Source organism: Phalacrocorax carbo, chromosome 1, assembly GCF_963921805.1.
Source record: "Phalacrocorax carbo chromosome 1, bPhaCar2.1, whole genome shotgun sequence".
Classification (NCBI taxonomy): domain Eukaryota; kingdom Metazoa; phylum Chordata; class Aves; order Suliformes; family Phalacrocoracidae; genus Phalacrocorax; species Phalacrocorax carbo.
The window spans coordinates 67,417,196-67,436,587 of NC_087513.1; the positions used below are offsets into that span (position 1 = coordinate 67,417,196).

At 46.4% G+C, this 19,392-nt stretch overlaps 1 protein-coding gene across 4 annotated transcripts in view; it reads left to right on the top strand.

Moving 5' to 3' along the window:
* Positions 1 to 19,392, top strand: part of IQSEC3 (IQ motif and Sec7 domain ArfGEF 3) — a 106,089-nt gene that overhangs the window by 59,643 nt on the left and 27,054 nt on the right. For all 4 annotated transcript variants that reach the window (XM_064458058.1, XM_064458082.1, XM_064458065.1 and 1 more), the window contains exons 3-5: positions 6,633 to 6,921; positions 13,226 to 14,319; positions 19,172 to 19,333. In XM_064458058.1, the coding sequence (XP_064314128.1) occupies positions 6,633 to 6,921; positions 13,226 to 14,319; positions 19,172 to 19,333 (1,545 nt within the window). The remainder of the gene's footprint in view (positions 1 to 6,632; positions 6,922 to 13,225; positions 14,320 to 19,171; positions 19,334 to 19,392) is intronic.

Genomic DNA, 19,392 nt, shown 5'->3' on the forward strand with positions numbered 1-19,392 from the left:
ATAACCACTGTACCTGCCAACAGGGCATCTGAGCATCCTCTTCTTGAGTGACTGGTTTCTTACACGGCTGTCCAAGTCCAGAAGAACCATTGCTATTTTTGTTACTCCGTTCTTGCTCTTATTTATCTGCAATAATTTTTCTTCTTGTAGAAGAGAAGAAGCAAAGAGATGAGTTTTGTGGCTTGACCACATAGGAGCTGTGTAGCTATGGAGTGATCAGTGAGAAAGCTCAGTTTTAATTTCTTACAGGACTAACATTACTGTCCTTGAAAAGAGTAGCTCTCCTGGCCCTAGAGCCCTGTTTAGTCACTCAGGTACCCTGCAAACACCTTTCTGAGTGCTCTGAAAATTACTCTCAGACCATGAACTGATTATGGTATTTGGCAGCAAGGCAATGGGATGTAACGTCTGAAGCATCCAACTTCTGTGTTCCTGCCTACAGATCTAGTTTGAAATTGTCTTGAAATATTTTTGGGGAAGAGGCTGCATTTCTTTCTCAAGTCATCAGGTGGGGGAATGTTTAAGCCTCACAGTCAAGATCTAACAGATAACCATGGTTCAGCTCCGCAGCTGGCAGGTAGAAGCACAGATCCTTGCCCAGCTGGAAAGGTGTGTTTCCGGCAGCAAGGAGATGGTGAGACATCTGCAAGGAAGTGCACCATCCTGATGCTGTAGGAACTGAAAAGCTGCCAAATCCCTCCCAGGACAGAGTATGATACAACAGCTCTGTACAGACAAGGGGAGCTGATACTACTAGGAATGGGTGGACGGGCTTCTCCGGTTTGATAATTTAGTATCACTGATTTGGTCCTTAGTTTTCCAAGATACCAGGAAGGGAGAAAAAAGGAAGTAATAAAAAACCCTCTATATAATACTCTTTTTCCTCTATCAACTCCCCACATCTTTCCTTCAGTGTACTCCTTATAGAAAATCTTCCCGAGAAATCTGCACATAGAAGCTAAATATCAGAAGTCTCGCTTATCCACGCGAGATAAAATATTTATGGGTGCCCAGCTGTATTGACTCAGTGAGAGCTTTTTCACCATCCTGCTTTCTTGAAACAAACACTAGGATTCAGCCCAGAACCCCAATATCCCTGTTTTGAAATGCTAGACTAGCTATAGTATTTCATATAAGCCCTGAGTCAGACTGTCTGTAGTCACCATCTTTGTTAACAAAACTGGTTTCTGTCTGCAGCACGCATATGCAAGTCAGCAGTGCAAAAGTAGCAGGAGATAGCTGAAACATGAGAGATGTTTTCTACAGCAGATGAAATCTATTTGTAATAATGACTAAGCTAGTTGCTATGGGTCATAAAAGTCATGTAGGAACATCTAGGAAGAACAGAACAGCTAAATTTGTAGTCTTCCTTTTTTACCTGATTGCAAGTGATTTACAATAATATTACAACTTTCAATCAAACAGAATTCAAAGACATTACAAACCTTCCCTACCTGATTGCATGACTAGCAGTAAATTGCCTCATTTATCATGCAAGAGTAGCTGTAAAAACTGTGAAAGATGGTGGTATATGATACTTTAGGACAGCAAGTAAAGAACACTGATTATAGTTGAAACTGCAGGGGTGATGCTGGGATACAGGACTAAATTGACCTAGCTGGAGTTTGGCCAGGGCATTAGGATTCACACCTTAGACGCTGCATGGGATTTTTAATCATTATACCTGGTTAGAAAAATTTGCTTATCCAAGAAACAGAATGTGCAATAGTTCCATTCCCTTCCTTCATCCCATGGCCAGGGAGGCTGATTGCTCACTGGCCTGGGGAAGCAAGTGGATCCCCATAATTTACTTATAAACATTTTTTTGCCAGATATCTTCCATGCTGTAGTGTCTATCCTTGCCATACTTACTTTTCTTACTGTTTCATTTTTTTGTTACTATGATTACAATAGCTCCTGAGCCTTCACTTATTAACAAAGACTGTGCTCTACCAATGCAAATCAACTGTGTCACTCGGGACAGAAGGAAAAAATGAAAATTGTTAAAGCTTTAGCCTATATTTCACTGCAGCATCACTTTTGATCTTTAGCAGTGTGTTTTGTCTCTCATATGGGGCTTCATCTGTTGCCTCTGGATGACAGAAAATAGGCCTCCCCACAACACTTCCTCAGAAACAGGCTCAAGATGGGAGTAAACCTGGAAGGAATACAGGGTGGTAAGCGGAACCATAGGGCTGTAATGCTAACATTCAGGCTGCTAAGCAAACTCTGTCTTTATCCCTTTTTTACATTGCTTGTAAGTCACTGAAGTTTACCAGCTGAAGCCTAAATTTCCCAGGTTTGGTCTCTTGCCTAAACCTTGAAGTAGGTTTGTCTTTTCCTTTTTTCCGAGATTTGTCCCCTCACTAAGTAAAAGTGGTTCAGCCATATTTTTTTTTCCACAAAAGAACGTGTAGAAACTATTCCCACTTCAGCAAGAGTATTTGCTATTGCTTCCTGAACAGCACAATAGCCAAACCAACAACGGGTTAAACAGTTTATATTTAGCATAAAAACATCTAGCTGAAAAATGCCTTTGAGTGCTTCAGTGGCATCCGATTTTGATTTGACTGAGTTTTGACCCTCAGAAAATTCCATGCATAAGCACAATACTTTCTGAATGGGTGTATTCACTGGGCCTAGAGCATGCATGGAGGAGGAAGGCATGGATGTACATGTACGTGTGCTTAGCTAACATCCATATCCTGGCACAGTCTCTTTAGGGTCTTCAGTTATGCACTGTGAGGGGGAGCACTGAGCTTGGTGGTTCTTCTCACACATATGTGAATGAATGTGTGCACTTAGTGCTTGCAGTCTTAGCGCTCTTGTGGCTTGAGGAACATCCTAAATGCCTAATGAGTTTAAAGGGGGCTTCTGAGCATTTTGGATTGGTCCAACACCCTCTGCCTCATTGGCCAGGGTAAGAATGAGGTTCAGTGGGAGTACTTAGCGTCAGACACATCCAAGTGATCAAAAGGGTAGGTCCATGGTGATGAGGCAGGTCCAGGGTCAAGCTGGGGAATCAGTCTGCAGGTCACAGTCAAGTGGGTCTATGGCCATGAAGAGGGGAAGGCTGTGGCGGAGCTGGAGACCAGCACTCTTACAGTGTTGCTGGGGCAGGGACTGATGGCCCTGGGGTGGGCTGAAAAGGGGGAATTGTGCAGGGAATATTTGTGGTGGCCCCAGGTGAGGCTGGTCAGGCTGTTAAGGTCTATTAGTGCACTAACTGCCCTAAAAAAGCTTTCCAGAGAGCCTGGGGAATCTTCATGTCTGGAGGTATTGAAGAGTTGACTGGAGAAGGCCCAGATCAACCTTTTCTGTCTTTGAAAATGGCCCTGCTTTGAGCAGGGAGTTGGAATAGAGGCCTCCAGCCTTCCCTGCTAACCTAGGTTATTCTGTGATTCTACAAAGCCTGCTGGTTTTTCTTCTATATTAGCAGTGCATGCAGGATATCCTGTCACTGTGAATGTTATTCAATCAGACTTTAAACTGTGTGTGACAGAAAACCAAATAGGTAGCATACACTGGAGGTGATGTACAGCCTTACAGAGCAACAGGCCCAAATGCTGCAAACTCTTATGCACACACTTCACATTCTACCACGAGCAGTCAGTGGAGGCCATCAGAAAAATAGAGTTAAGCATATGTGCAAGTGTGTTTAGAGGACCATCACATCAGGGAATATTTGCTGGCTTTTAGAGCCCATTCATGCTCCAAGGGAAGTCAACTAGCTCTCTAGTCTACTGCCTCAGGCCCTGATCTGCCCTAAAGAAAGTCTGCGTAGCACACTGTGCACTGTGGCCTTGACTCAGCAGAGCAATTTGGGTTACGTGGCTTGCTGAATCAGAGCATAAGTATCTGGCTGAAATTGCTTTGTAGGGCACAGTTCGGTTCCCACTGAAATACTTGTGAGGCTTTTGGCACACACTTCAATGAAAATATGATCAAATCTACGTTCACCTGGTCGTCACTTGAGCTGAGGATAAAAATTATGGCTCTGCTCAATGGTTAAAATGAGAATGGATAGCACAGAGGCTGCCAATAAAAATGTTACAGTGAGAGCTGTAAGGGAAAAGTCTTTTATTAGTAGAATCGTAGAATCATTAAGGTTGGAAAAGACCTCTAGGATCATCAAGGCCAACCGTCAACCCAAAACCACCATGTCTCCTAAACCATGCCCTGAAGTGCCACATCTACACATTTTTTTAACACCTCCAGGGATGGTGACTCTGCCACCTCTCTGGGCAGCCTGTTCCAATGCCTGACCACTCTTTCAGTAATGAAATTTTTCATAATATCCAATCTAAACCTCCCCTGACACACTTTGAGGCCATTTCCTCTCGACCTATCACTAGTTACTTGGGAAAAGAGACCGACACCCACCTCACTACATTAAGGTCTCCCCTCAGCGTCCTTCTCCAGACCAAACAACCCCAGTTCCCTCAGCTGCTCCTCGTCAGATGTGCTCTCCAGACCCTTCACCAGCTTTACTGCCCTTCTCTGGATACGCTCCAACACCTCAATGTCCTTCTTGTAGTGAGGGACCCAAAACTGAACACAGTGTTCAAGGTGCGGCCTCACCAGTGCCGAGGACAGGGGCACAATCACTTCCCTACTCCTGCTGGCCACACTTCCTGATACAAGCCAGGATGCTGCTGGCCTAAACATTTCCTGCATTGGATGGACACAGAAAAAGAGTTAAAAATAGGTACATACTTTACATGTACATCTTTAGGTATAGAAAAAAGATTGTTCAATTATAGAGTATAAGAAATATAACAAGGAAAGATTTTATAAGGTGTACAACCTAAAAGGACAGTTTTATGCCTCATTTTAATGGCAGCATTTCCTGATTGAGGAGTATGCAAGTATGTCATTTTAATATGCTTTGACAAAGCTGGTTATATAGCATTTATGTAAAAGACTGGTTTCTTCTCAGAATTTATTTTTTAAGTCTTAGCTGGTGACTACATGCATGTGTATAAAAGAAGAAACTTTCTACCTTTAAATCCCTCATCTTTCTTAGTTCTGAAGTTGTGGTACTGTCTTTGGCTCATCAGATTTGGAGACTTTTTAGAAACTGAGGAAATATTTCTACAGTTGATTGTTAAATCTGCTGAACAGAAGACCTGCCATTGGAGGGAATAAACTTCCTTTTAAAGTACTACTAAGTACACAAAAGCACTCTGAGGCTTAGGAGGCAAAGCCTATTTACAGTTACAAGTCTCGGGCTCTTAAATGCTTACAGCACTTTTGAAAATGAGACTTGAATGCTTCTAAGTAATTTGGACACTACAGAAAAGAATATCTAATTTTCCTGATTTTGCTCTGATATCAACACCAATCATAAAATGATTTGTTATCTAGATGACAGCAGAACTGGTCATATGTGGAGCAAAAGCAAGAGAAAGAAATATGATTCAGAAGTGAATTAAATAATTTAATGGTGTTTAAATATGGGAGGCAGTACACAGCCTTTGTTTCAATGGAATTAAATGCATTGGTTCTGTAGATGTTACTCTCAGCTAAATACTCATCCCCTGGAAACCAGTGGAGCCGTATCTGATGTACACAGTGCAGTAGAACCCAGAGGCCATGCAGACTGTCCTGCACACTCTTGGAAATGATAAATTATTTCTCTGTAGCCACTGGAAAGAGGCTAATGTAACAGCAAATATACACTCCCATGGTTCAAACAGTCCCCCAGAATACCAAAATCTTGTTTGAAACTGGATGATTTTTTAAAATATTTGGCAGGAGAGGTTAACAACAGACTTTCTCAGCACTTCAATGGATCAGACATATGCTAATCTCATCCTGTCTGGAGTAACATGTCAGCTCTCTTAGACTGCACTGTTGTCAGGCCCTGGTTTCACACAATTACTGCTATGGCTGACAGGAGAAAAGGGTGTTTTCCCTTCTTCACAAGATCTCAGTGGCACAGCAATCTGTCCCGTGGGTCAGAAGGAAAAGACTTCTTTCTTGGAAGCTCTGCAGTCTGCTATGGCTGTATTGCAGACATGCTTTAAAGTCAGAGTCTCAGGACTGGCTGACTCTGTTGCATCTTTATACTCTCAGCTCTCCAAGAGTTCCTCTGAAAACTCTGCAACATTCAGCTGCCCCTGCACCGTTTCCCACATGCCCTTAGAAACTCCAGGGGAAAACTGGATCCTTGGGATCCAGGCTCCATGCCAGATGGGACTCTGGGATGCACAGGATAATGCTGAGCAATAGGTGGCAAGGGCACGGCTAGGGCACAGGGGTGACTGCCAGCTGCTAGCTGCTCCAGGGAGCAGGAGAGGTGTCCATAGGCCATGACACTCTCCTTGGCCCCTCACCTCCAACTGCAGCACCTCAAGCAGAGGCATCCAAGCAGCTCCAGGAGTTGCAGGACTGCTTCATACAGTGTGTGCAGCACAGGTGCCTACTCTTAGGGAGGGAGGGATCAGAGCTTTGGCTGCATCAACCTAAGGTCCTGATCCATCACTGATAGAGACCCCTCACAGCCCAGGCTCCCTAAACATTTAAAATGCAGCTCAGTGAATGAGTATAGTGAACAACAATAAGCATAATCATAAACAAAATATAATAAAAACAAATAAAAAAAGCGAAACGTTGCGTTTTGTTCACAGTGACGATCCCAGCGGTTCCACAAGCAAGAAAGCCGTGTGTGAAACGGAGGATCCGAAGGAGGCCGGCAGACAGAGTGGCCAGGAAGGCAGGTCCGACACCCTGACGCTAAAAGCCCAGCATGCGGAGCTCCAAGAAGAGCAGGCAGCGGGGTGTTCCCCTCTGGTGCAGAAGGCGAGCCTCCACCACACGGGCTCCCCAGTGAGAGTGCAGCGCAGCAAAGGGACGGCCTCGTGTTCCCATGCAGCTGCCTCCGATTATGAGCTCTCCCTTGACCTAAAGAATAAACAGGTACAGAGGCATCCTCCTTAGGCTGTGGGAGATGGGGATGGGGTGGGTGGGAATGCATTCACACTGTGGTGGGACGTCTTTCAACAAACACTTAAGCCTTTTGTTCACCTTGAGCTTTTGCCCTGCCCGAACAGGCCTGGCCCTTTGGCTACATGGCGCTGATGGAGGAAATAGCTTCCCCACTTCTGACTGCTACACCCTTTCACTCAAACCTGCTGGACTCTGCTCCTCATTGCCTGGGTTCTGTGGTCCAAAATGGACCCAGATACTCAGTTGTGACTGTAGGCTTAGAGATGGGTTGTGGGCAGCCAAGAGCTGCGTCATCCAGAGATACTGACTTGCTCACAAACGTGTGGTGCCTGTAGGTCTCCCAGGAACTGACTCTCCCAAAAAAACTCCCTCATGGGAGAGGTGTCCAAAAGCCACCTTGGCCTCCTGGATCATGGTGGGCAGGCCCCCAATGCGCTTCCAACTTAGCCTCTTCAAATCACGAGCTTTATGGGGAAGTGGGGTTTATTCAATGAGTGTCCTGCACAGTATCTACCACGATGTTTGTGTACTGCTACCATAACTGCCTTCAATCCAGTGATGGACGCTGAAGAGACAGGCAGGTTTACCAGGATGAGAGAAAATTATTCAATTCTTGAAGTTGCAAGCCTTCCCTCCCGTGCCTGAGGCTACATCGTAGCTCCAGAGCACAAGTCTACCCATCTCTAGCTGCATGTCCTGATGGGATCCCAGCAGGGGATAGCAGGACAGGGACTAATAGCAGCTGGCCTCCTCACTCAAAGGCAATGAGGTGGAACATACCCGCCCTGCCAGCATCTCTGCAGATTACAGCCCAGGAGAGTTGTTGTGCAAAACAAAACCTAAAGAATAATTACTGACTTTTCTCTGGGATGGCAGCTCAACCAGAAGCTGTTTGATATGCAGACTCTGCAGTATGTGAGATGAGGAAGACAAGCAAGCACTAGTGACAGTGTCCGGATTACGTTTAGTGGGAGAATTCAGTGGGAGCTCTTCTATTGCAGATGAAGGGTCTCAGCTAATGAAGTTCCCACAGAAGAAGCTGCTGCTTCTCGGACATCTCTCTACCACCTCCCTCAAGGCATTGCTGCTGTCCCTAAACATATATGTCAGATCAATGGCCCAATAAATTCCTGAGCAGAAAAGAGACCTTGGCTCTTTAGCTCTGTCTTTCTCAAAATACTGCATACTCAACGTGGACAGAATTTTTGCTTCACACCAGAAAAAGAAACAAGAGAGACTAATTAACTGGGTTCACAAACTAATGTGACATATCCTCAGGGTAGGCCAGATCTTGGCTGCTATGTATGGGCTTAGCCTCCTCAATGTCCTAAAGCTGTTCTGATTTGTCCTGGGGAGTGTCTGTCCTGTATTATTTTAGGTTTAAGGTCATGTTGTCCTATCACTGTTCTTGCAGCAGAGGCCAGACCTGCCCTGGATGCATGTGAGAGAGAGAGACATGTTAGCTGATCATTTGTTAAATTCTGGTGCTTCACAGTACTTACCTTGCAGGGACCTAGCCTATCTCATAGGTGAAAGCACTTTTCTTACAGCAAAGGTGGCTTACAGTATCCATGTTCCTCCAGCCTGATGGACGTCCTCAGTGGATTGCCTCCAGCTCTGGAAGGGGAGGTTTTCAGGGACTGAAGAGTATTAATTCTTCCAGTCTTGCACTCCTGTATGTGTTTTCATAGATATTCCTATAAACTTACTTGACAGGTAGTTGTCTTGAATAGGAATAAGAGTGATAAGACCCTCACAGCACTGTCCCAGTAGTTCCCTCATCGTAGCACAAATTGTAATACATTAATAGAGCTTAGAGTAAGAAAAACAGGTGGAAGGAGTCATTTTTAGTCTCATGGTGCAGTTGAAGTCACATTTAGCTTTTGGAAGAGGACTGAATGCTGGTAAGGAAAGAGGGTGGCATATGGCTGCTTCTGCAGGGCTTGGAGGTGCAGGTCATCTACCAGTCATTGCCCCTCAGCATCACACTAGAGAGTTGTGAGTGTGGTCATGGCTCTCCTTGCTCTCTATCCCATAAAACAGAGCATGCTGACAGTACACGGAGCAGAAGTACACTATGTTGGGAGGTTGGAAAGGAAACTCAAGTGCTAAAGTTCTCCTATGTTTAGGCTTTATTGTAATGTTGGGAAAACGGAGGGGACTGCAGGAGAGAGGAGCATGCTTTCAGTCATACATTCTCTTCTGTTGTGCTGAAGGGTGGCAGAAAACCCATGTACGAAGGAAAATGTCCCATTAACACATGGCCCTTATAGAAATGCCCTTCCATTGTGAAAGGTTGGTGGGAGGGAGTGGTATTAAGAATGGGTGGTAGAGAACATGTATGCTCTGCATGTCTTTTAAAAATTTTTTTACAATGCATGCATTGCCTTGAATGACCCAGGTTCTGTCACTGAGCCTGGTTCTCTTCTTGCTAACGTGGTGGCATTTTGCCATGCTCAGTGGCAATCTGGGTGGAAAACCAGTGCTAACTGAGAATAAGATCAGGCCCGTTCTCTCCTGGCAGATTTATGAATTTATGCTTATGGGCAGCAAAGCCATGGAGTGTGCACCTCAGATGTTTGGCCATATCTAAGCTTGGCACTTTGGTTTGCCTTAGGCAAGCTGCCTTCACGTGCAATCCCTCATGGCAACAGATATTTCCCAGCCATTTCTAATTCAGCCACAAGGCCTGAATTTCTCAGACTGAGTGTTCATATTGAGACCCAGAAATGTATTAAGCTAATTATTCTTTGAAATCCCCCCGCCCCCCCTCCTGCTTTTCCTTTCCTTTGGCGCCAGCTGTCAGATCATTCCCCAGAGAAGAGTAGCTTTAAGTAGGCAATTACTTGTGATTCATAGGGTTTATTAGGAGTGAGAGAAGGCCAATCATGTCTGGCCTTTCTCGCCTCTCAAATGGGAAGAGAAGGTTCCTCCAGCAAGCCAGACATACATCTCCATTACCTGTGACTGGTGTGGAGCTAATGGATGCCCTTTCCTCCTCTCCAGAGGAAGAAAACAGGCCAACAGCTCTGTGAAATCCTTAATTCCTCTGGAGTACCAGTTAGCTCGACCTGATAGCAAATGTGAATGCCTCAGACATCAGTAAACAGTAAATGGCTGGGCTACATCAAGGAGAGAGAGAGACAGAGACCCACTCCTACTAAGCAAGGGTGGGGAGGGCACTTCTCTATGGGGATGCTGCTTCTGGCTTTGTCAGTGTTCTCAAGCTTCCTTTGGACCAGTCCTGGTCCTTGTTATCCCAGCTGCAAGACACTATACGACTCCCCTTCATTTGGGTAGGGATGGATGGCAGTGGACCACATGCAGAATCCATCTTTGCACACCTGATATGAGCTGGAGAACAGACTAGGTTGGGAGTCCTCTCACTTTGCATCTTCTGGTCCTTAATGCCTTAGCCCTTCAGGAGGACTGAGATAATGGACTGCAAAAAGCTGGTGATGTTTTATCAGGTACTGACAGCTTGCACCGTTCATTTAGACTTTTAGACGTATCTCTCCTTTTAGCAGTTATTAAAGTCTGCCTTTTTGGGAACTGTCCTTGCATGAGATAAACTGGCCTTTTACTTCAGATCAGCAATGACATCTTGTCTTGGCCTCTAATAAGATCAGAGCATATGAATTTCATGTTTTCAGAATGCCTGTCACCTCCTTGGAAACCTCAGGTAATTAAAAGACTCTTGCTTCTGCCTTATTTTGCATCTTACTATTATTCGGTCCCTCAGATAGCTGTGTCTGTCCCTCCCGTTTGTTCCTCTTTCCCTCTCAACACAATTAGATCTACATTTTGATTAACCAGACCATTATATTAAGTGCTCACGGTCAGTTGTCAGCAATAACTGTCTGGGTTGGGCCTGTGCAGGTTATTGGTTTAATTTGCATTTTTCTGCATAAGCCTTCTTCCTGAAGGGAAGGGCCAAGGAATAACTCACTCTCTTTCCAAGGGGGCCAGCTTTGAAGAGATGTGACAAGAGTAGCTGGTTTTATGGTGGGATTTAAGGTGGTCATTTTGGAAAGAAGGACAAAGAACCCCAGCAAAACCCTTTTGCTTGCTACCCAGAATCTCTTCTTGTCCCTGTATTCCACTTTCCTGCCACATCAAACTCTGGGCATAAGCAGAGACCTTGTTTATCCAAAAAGCCTACTGACAGGTCTTGTGGTAAATAAACCTGAAACCATGATCATTGTGTGGGTGATTTTTAGCACCAGTTCTGCACTCCCTTTCTGGGAGGGCAGCAGGGCAAGTACTCAGCCAATGTTTTTTACATTGGGGTAAGCAGAACTTCAAGCCAGCTGCCTCTACAACTGCAGTGGCCAAACCCATTGCTAAACAAATTGCTAGTATTTCTCAGTGCTGAGCTTTGATGCTTGCTTTGGACAGATGTGAATTCAAGGGCAAGGCAAACAGAAAACAGAAGTCTACCTTATGTTTGAGCACAAGGCAAGGGTTCATTTCCAGCAAGAGAAATACAAAAGGATGTGTATCCCCCTGCTACTGCTACCTGTTACTGCTTGGGGTGCCAGTGGGCAAGGCCTTCAGTACTTATTCCAGCAGCCAGGATACCAGTGAAGGGACAGAATGGCTGGGGTCATATCCTGTCATTTCCCAAGGTCATATCATCTTCCCCTACTTCCAGAGGAGTTAGTATTGGAAGGAATGAGGTGATTTACACTTCTCATAGCTGTCGTTCCAGGCCTTCGCTTGAAACTAGATCACTCACTGAGTTTTATCTGAAAATTACATAGTGTTACAAAAAAGGAAAATAAGAAGGAAGCAGATGACATGACATGACTCTGCAAGCTGAGGCTCATGCCTCAGTCTCACCTTGACTACAAAAACAGTTTTCACTTAAACTCAGATCTTCTGTGAGCTCAGTCCTTTATCCTGTGAGTACTGGGCCAGCAAGGCATGGGGAGGGGCAAGTGGTATCTGTCTGGCAATAAGGATGCAGTCAGTAAAACTCATCTTTTGGATCTGCTAATGAGCTCATGCTCACCACATGAACGATGTAGTGACTCCTCCTTTAGTTTAGGACTGATTCCACCAACACTCCCAGTCCTGCAGTTCACCCTTTTTTGGCTTTTCCACATGTGCACACACATTTAAACACTACAGTCTGCACCTGCGCTCTGCCCTGTGAAGTGCCAACAGGGTAAAGTTTAGCTCATAGTTCAGCCAAAACCTCAGTGAAGGAAATTCTAGTTCACCCTTCTTTTTTCTTCAATCCCACCATCTACCATCATCTTCACACTGTTCTCCTTGTCCTCCATTAGTTACTCACTAGAACCGTGTCACCTAACATTCTCCTATAGCATGTTAGTGAAGGCTCAGCTGCAGAGGAAGAGTGAGGGGATCACCAGGAAGTATAAATACTAGGCTATGAAATAGAAATTACCATACATACTTGCTTTGTTGAAGCCTGTTGAAATGCCACTTAGCTGTGTGTGTATGTATTTAAATGTGTGTTTGTTGTTACCAGCTCAGGAGGGAATAATTCCTCTTGCTACATGTTCTTAATATCTTGTCTTAACATCTAAAATCAGAATTTTTTACCTTTCAAAACCAAGAGTCTTTCTTTCCTTGGGTAGTTTTCATTTCACTTCTGGCTGACATCTGAAAAACTCAGATATCAGAAAGGAAGACACTTTGGGATTCAGAGTGCTTTATAAAAGAGACTGAACAAACTCAGCTTCCACTGACTTCTGTGGAAACTGATGTTTCTCATTAGCTCCTATGATCAAGCCAGTATTTTCTGCATTTAAAAATGAGCTTTTCTTTCCGTTTTCTGAATGATTTCTCCTTTCCCTGAGAGTATTTCCTAAGGTGACTAAGGAGGGGAGGAGCATTAGTAACACTCTGAGACAAGGGATGATGCTTGACATTACCAGAGCACTACTGAGCAGGAAGACACATCTGGAACACTATTTGTAGTATGAGCTTGCCCTGAAGGCCATCAGAAGTGGGTCTGCAAAGGAAGGGCACCTCCAGGCTCCAGCTTGTATGGCTGGCATTCTAGGAAGAGGCATGATCATGTTATAGCCGTGAGGACGCTCACAGTACTGATGCTGGCTAAGCTATGCCCAAAGAGGGACCTTCCATTGAAATCAAGGGCACAGCAGTGCAGGAAGAAGCTAATTCAGTGTTAGAAGTTCTTCTCAGAGTCATTACAGACTAATCACTGTAGGAACTCAGGTCACAGAAAGCCATCAGAAGTCAATTAACAAAAAATAACCTCTCCTGTTTATATGTCTTTCAGATCGAAATGCTAGAGCACAAATACGGAGGTCACCTGGTATCTCGCAGGGCAGCCTGCACCATCCAGACTGCTTTCCGGCAGTACCAGCTCAGTAAGAACTTTGAGAAGATCCGCAACTCACTGCTGGAGAGCCGCATGCCACGCCGTATTTCTCTGAGGAAAGTCCGGGTCCAGAACTCAGAGAGCTTCTCCGCTGAGAAAGCCCTGGTGGAGGGGTACAACTTTGTGGGCATCCCATTGGTGAGGTCTCCATCTTTGCCAGCCACCATCAGTGGGGCACTGACCGAGCTGGAGGACTCCTTCACAGAACAAGTTCAGTCCCTGGCCAAATCTATTGATGATGCCCTCAGCACCTGGAGCCTGAAGACCATGTGCTCACTGCAAGATGGGGGCTCATACCAGATAAGGGAGACCTTCAGTGCCAGCTCAATGCAGCCAAACCAAGACTTAGAAACTGAGCTGCAGGACAAGGAGAAAGAGGAAGGGCTCCTGCCAGATACCTTACCCAAGAGCAGCAGCACTCTTATGATGGCTTTTCGAGATGTCACAGTCCAGATTGACAACAAGAACATCTCTGTCTCATCGTCTACCTCGGTGTCCATGGCAAATTGCCTCAGCAGCAATGCCCAGGCTGGGCTCTCTCAAGCTGCCAAGGCTGAAGAAAGTGCAGGAGAAGGGGAGGGCGGAGCCAGTGAACCACCGGCTGCCCCAGAGAGCTTACCTGAGTCCAGAGCTCTCCAGAACAGCCACACTTTCACTGAGGTGAATGTCAGTACTAATGTCACGGGAGACAGCAGTGCTGAGCCTGGGCAGATGGCAGTGCAGAAGCTCCAGTTTGATGCTAGCAACGAGACAGGGCAAAGCAAAGGCTCTGAGTCTGAGAATGCAGACAACTTGGAGCAGCTGAGCAGCAGCAGCACCTCCACTTCAGCCAAGTCAGCCTCTGAGGTATCCTCGAAAGAAGCACTGCAGGCCATGATCCTCAGTCTCCCAAGGTACCACTGCGAGAACCCAGCAAGCTGCAAGTCCCCCACACTTTCCACAGATACCATGAGGAAGCGTCTCTACCGCATTGGGCTAAACCTCTTTAATATGTAAGTGAATCTTCCTCTTTCATGTTTCCCAGCGTATTTCATGCCTCAAGGAACAGGAGATGGCAGACTCTTGGTCTAGATCCATCTCTGGGGAAGTTCTTTCATATTCAAGGGCATGACCCTCTGGGTATGCAATGCAGACCACGGGTTGGCTGCCCAGAAGCTTTTTCCCTAAAGTCCTCCAAGTGCTGTCCTGATCTTCTGCCCAACAGAGGAACAAGCCCAGTGCCCCATGAGTGGTGCACATGCTCTCCTGAATTCTGAACCTTCAGTCCCAGTTGCTGTCCATTTGGCATCCACCAGCTGAGCCTGGGATCTAGGCTCCTGCTCCACTCTGTTGCAAAGGAACAAGCGTAGCTGGGGATGTAAACCCAACCCTGGTTACTTTACATGGGGCATTTCCAAGTAAATAGAGAGAAAGAGAGAAAGGTAGAGCTGAGCTTAGCTAGCCCAGTATGAGTGCTCTGGCTGTCATTTTCCTTCTGGCATTTGGGTAGATTTTTACCTGACAGACCAGGTTTAGTCATCTGAGTCTCTCACACATCTAAGTCTGATATCCTATGAAAAGGCTGTAGGTGTGAAAGCAAAAGCAGAGCAGCCCAGAGATTACTGTCAGAAGAGGTTAACTCTAGGGGTCACACACAGTCTATTTTGGATTGGCAGAAAGCAGCTGAGTTCCTATAAGGAGCTTTAGATTTGCTCTTTGCCTTTTGATGAGACTTTTCTCATCAAAGCAAGCCATGAGAAATATTGGGGTTTGCTCCATCATCACACTCTCATCTTTTGCTGTCTTGGTTTCCATTTGAGTCCCCTAATGAAGGTGCTGGGGATCTAGTGCACCCATACTAGAAGAATGATTTGCCACACATTAGTGTGGGCTTTTGGTCAGAGCAAGGACTACAGATTATGCAGTCATAGGTAGAAGTTTTTCACAGACAAGGGGGCAATGCCCAGGATTTATATATGTGTAGTATGGAGGTTGTGGACTCCAGGAGGCAGGAACCTGGAGGAGGTGTTTTTAGGGCTGGGCTTGGAGCACATCCAGAACAGAAGTGGTGTTAGAGCAGACAGATTTGGGACTCTTACAGAACTGAGGAAGACATTTTACTAGCTCTGAGATTAGGTTGCGAACAGGTGGGTCCATGTGTATACATCAAAGACAGGCTCTGGGCACACACAGATTTGCCTGGTGAACACAAGCAGGCTGTAATGAGAGAAGGTAGGCACCAGACACAGGTGGGGGGTTGATTATGATAGAGATAGTTCCAGATCCACACAGATGTTCTGGTGTTTGTGTTGGGATAGGTGTACTTCTGGAGTGGAACATGGGGCTCATCTCTCCGCTACTAAGCGTTTCAGTATTCTCAGCCATGCTTGGCAGGAGTTCCTCCACCCAATGTGTTTTCCTTTAGTTCTTGCACAGTTGACATGAGCACTGATGTGAAGATAAAGCAGGAGTGAAAATTATTTTTCCCAGCCTCCCCTCCTCCCCCAATCTGCCTGGCACATATTCATGTGACAGATCAGCAGCGCCAAGTCTGTTTTGGGGAAGCAGCTCTGCCATCCTCCTTCATTCAGTGACCTGGGTTCACTGCATCTTGCAGGTCCCTGTGGGATAGAAGACTTACCGTGGAGCTCTGAAACACAACTTTGTAGCCAGGCCTCCCCTGCTCCCTTGAAACTAGCTGCTGAAACTATGTGCGGTAACCTGTAAGGCTCAGTTTTCTTGACAAAATGTTGCAGGACAGGGAGGGTGAGAACTGACCTGTTAGCTCTGTGGAGTGAAGCCTTTTTTGTTCTATGAGTGGGACCTAAGGGACACATGGGTCCCCTTGTGACACTGTAGTGTACCTCAATCCAAGGGGCTGGGAAGGCCATTCAGCTTTCTGCAGTTATTTGGTTGTTGGTCTCCCTACCAATTTCTGTCAAGGAGCCAGTTTACCATTGTAGCATTTGCAATGCGGGCACCAACCCACAGGGCATGGAGCTGAGGCCACGCGTGCCTGAGTGCACATCCTTTTTGCTGACCACTCCCCTGGACCAAGAGCTGAAAGCCTGCAGTTGCTAGCACCATCTGCCATAGTTCGGAGCAGTTCCCTGGGAGCACATTGATGCTGTGCTGCTGTGGCACTTTCCCCATCTCCACTCCACAGTGAGGGGGTGGAATCCCTGGAACGGAGAGTGCTTCATTATGCAGCACTGCTGTAATAACTCAGCGTGTGTGGGCAGCTGGCTGCGTGGGCAGAGGGAAAGCCAGCAGGACGTGAGGAATCCCGCAGCATTTGCTGGCCATGCTTAACACCCCTGCAACACTAAAGCAAAGAGCAGGAATCAGGCTCAGGAGAGATGGCAGGGGAGTTGTCTGCTGCACATCTGGGTAAAAGCCACATGCTGCAGTACATGGGATACATCTGCAGGTGTTCAGTGGCAGAGATGCTGTATTGCTGTCAGGATTTTGTGGAGAACAAATTAAATACTGGGAAAAACTGATAAAAGACTGCTATTAGTGGAAGAATAGCGTGTGCATGTATATTTGAGTTATTGTCTAGACAGTGCAGGAGGACTGTGCTGTTTTATCCTACATTCTCTTGTGTTGCGTGTGCCATCTCTACTGAAATCTCTATATCCATGCCACTGTGTGAGCTGCATTTTTCTGGCCACATTCAGCTCCCAGAACCTCTGGAGTGAATCCAAAGTCAGTCCAGTGGCTTTGCAGTCACACCAGCGTGGCTGAGATCATCCTCGTGCTGTGATCACCATACTGTCCCTTGCCAAATACCGAAGTGTGCAGGTAGAGGTGCATTTTATGAATCTCTGTTGCTTAGCTTGACTTTAGCCCTACCCATATGACCTTTGTCCTTAGCAGAGAACTTTGCCTATGCTCTTCAAAGGTGAACCAGGAGATCTGTGTGATAATACAGATGGTGCACTGTTGCTTCTCCCTGGAGGAGGCCTGGGTTTTTCAATATCCGATCTTGCAGCTCTCCTGTTCATAAATTTAACGGGCTGACTTGTTCTCCCAGCCACTCTCCCTGGGGATGCCACACTGCCCAGGATATTTTCTTTGTGACATTACAGACTAAGGATAACTATTTCAAGCCCATCTACTTTTTGTATACCAATGAGGCCCCTGTAAGGAGAAGGCCGTTATCCCAAATGCTGATCCCCTTATAGCTAGACATATGTTGCTCACCCACATCCTTCACCACCTGACAGTGTCACAGTCTGTGCCTGTGCATATCACACATTCACGTGCTCTGAGATCTCATCCTATCCTTTCCTCACCCCAGGGAACTGCCTGAGCAAATTCATTCCTTGAGCCTTGACAAAGATCCCTGAATTTGGGTTAATGGTTTAAGTATGTCAGCCTTTCATGAAGAAGCTACCCTCTTACCTCACCCCACTCACCAGTTCAGAGAACCAAAGGAATGTGGAAATCTTCCTGGCACTGTACTAATTCCCCTCAGCAAGGATGCATCATGACAGATACCCTTTGGTGGGGCAGACTGAAATATAGGAAGAAAAACTCCTGCACAATACACGGACACACTCATTCCTGTCTCTACTGTGGGACAGGCACCACATAGGCTCACAGCCACTCCCAGGATACACAGAAGCATGCAGGCTTATAGGAGACATGAGGAGAAAGCCAGGTGTGCAGGTGCTGATGAACAAGTACAGTACAGGAGCAATCTGCATATACAGAACAGACACACACAAACGTGTGCTTGTTGAGACACACACTAAAAGCTGCGTGTGCAGGCACAGACACCGGCACACTAATAAGCAGAAAATCACTCCCATGACCAGGCAATCAGGCCCACTCAGCACCAGACCTGTTCTCAGAAAGGCATTCATGGCCACAGAGGGAGAAAAACCCTCTGTCTGGGAGCTGCATGCAGCTCTCTCCTAGCTTTGACAAGGCATTCTCCAGGTGCGTGCTGTCATCCACCCACACACAGAGATTTCTGCCTGAGGGGGTAAATCAATAGAGAAGGGAAGAACAACACAGCTAATGGTGGGGGAAGTGGAGGAAGAGATAAGGGAATCTGAGCATGGGATTTCTGTTCAAGCAGCCAACACCAGGCTCAGGTGAGGAAAGCAGAAAGTGCCACTCAACTCTGAGCACTAAAAATGTATGGAAAAGAGAATTATTTTTTTACAGAAAAAGTGCCGACCTTTCATTATCCCCGTTTGTGTCTTGAGCCTCATTGGCCCAAAGTCCATGGCGGTAACATCTCCTAAGTCTCTTCACAGCCACATTGTTCCCTTTGCCTTTGTCTGCCCTACAGAAGGTACAACCCCAGCTCCCCTAAAGCAAAGGGTTACGTGCCCAGCTCTCACCCTTGGTCCCTGGAGACAGCTCTCTGTAGGGTGCATTTAGAGCAGCTGAATGTACTGATATTTCCTGTGCTGTCTGTGTGGGACACATGGGACACACAGTCTAATCGTGTCCTCACAGGGACCCTAAACAAACCAAGCTGGGGCAGGGACGATACAAGAGCCTTTGTTCTGGAGCAGACAGACGGCAGAAGAGAGTCACTGATGAGGCTAATATCGTGTAGCAGGATCCTTTGTAGCAGTGGGATGGCACTTGTGATCCTAGGTGACAGCAGATGCCACAAGTGACACAGCAGATCCCATGGCATCTGTCTTCAGCGGCAACTGGTGGGCACTCCCCACAGTCACTTCCCTGCCCCCAGCAGTCCCATCCCTGCCACACACACATGGACTCATAGGAGCCCATGCACCTACTGAGTGCTGCGTTGCTGCAAGCCCTGACATGAGCCAGAGGCAATAATGCCTCAAAAAGATCATGCAAACTCACCATGTCTCTGTCCTTCCCTTTCAGAAACCCAGACAAAGGGATCCAGTTCCTGATCTCCCGAGGCTTCATCCCGGACACCCCCATTGGGGTGGCACATTTCCTGCTCCAGCGGAAGGGCCTGAGCCGCCAGATGATTGGGGAATTCCTGGGCAACAGCAAGAAGCAGTTCAACAGGGACGTCCTGGAGTAAGTGTGGAAACCTCTTCCCCTTCTCCCTGCACTGTAAAGGAGTTGCCAGCCCAGTC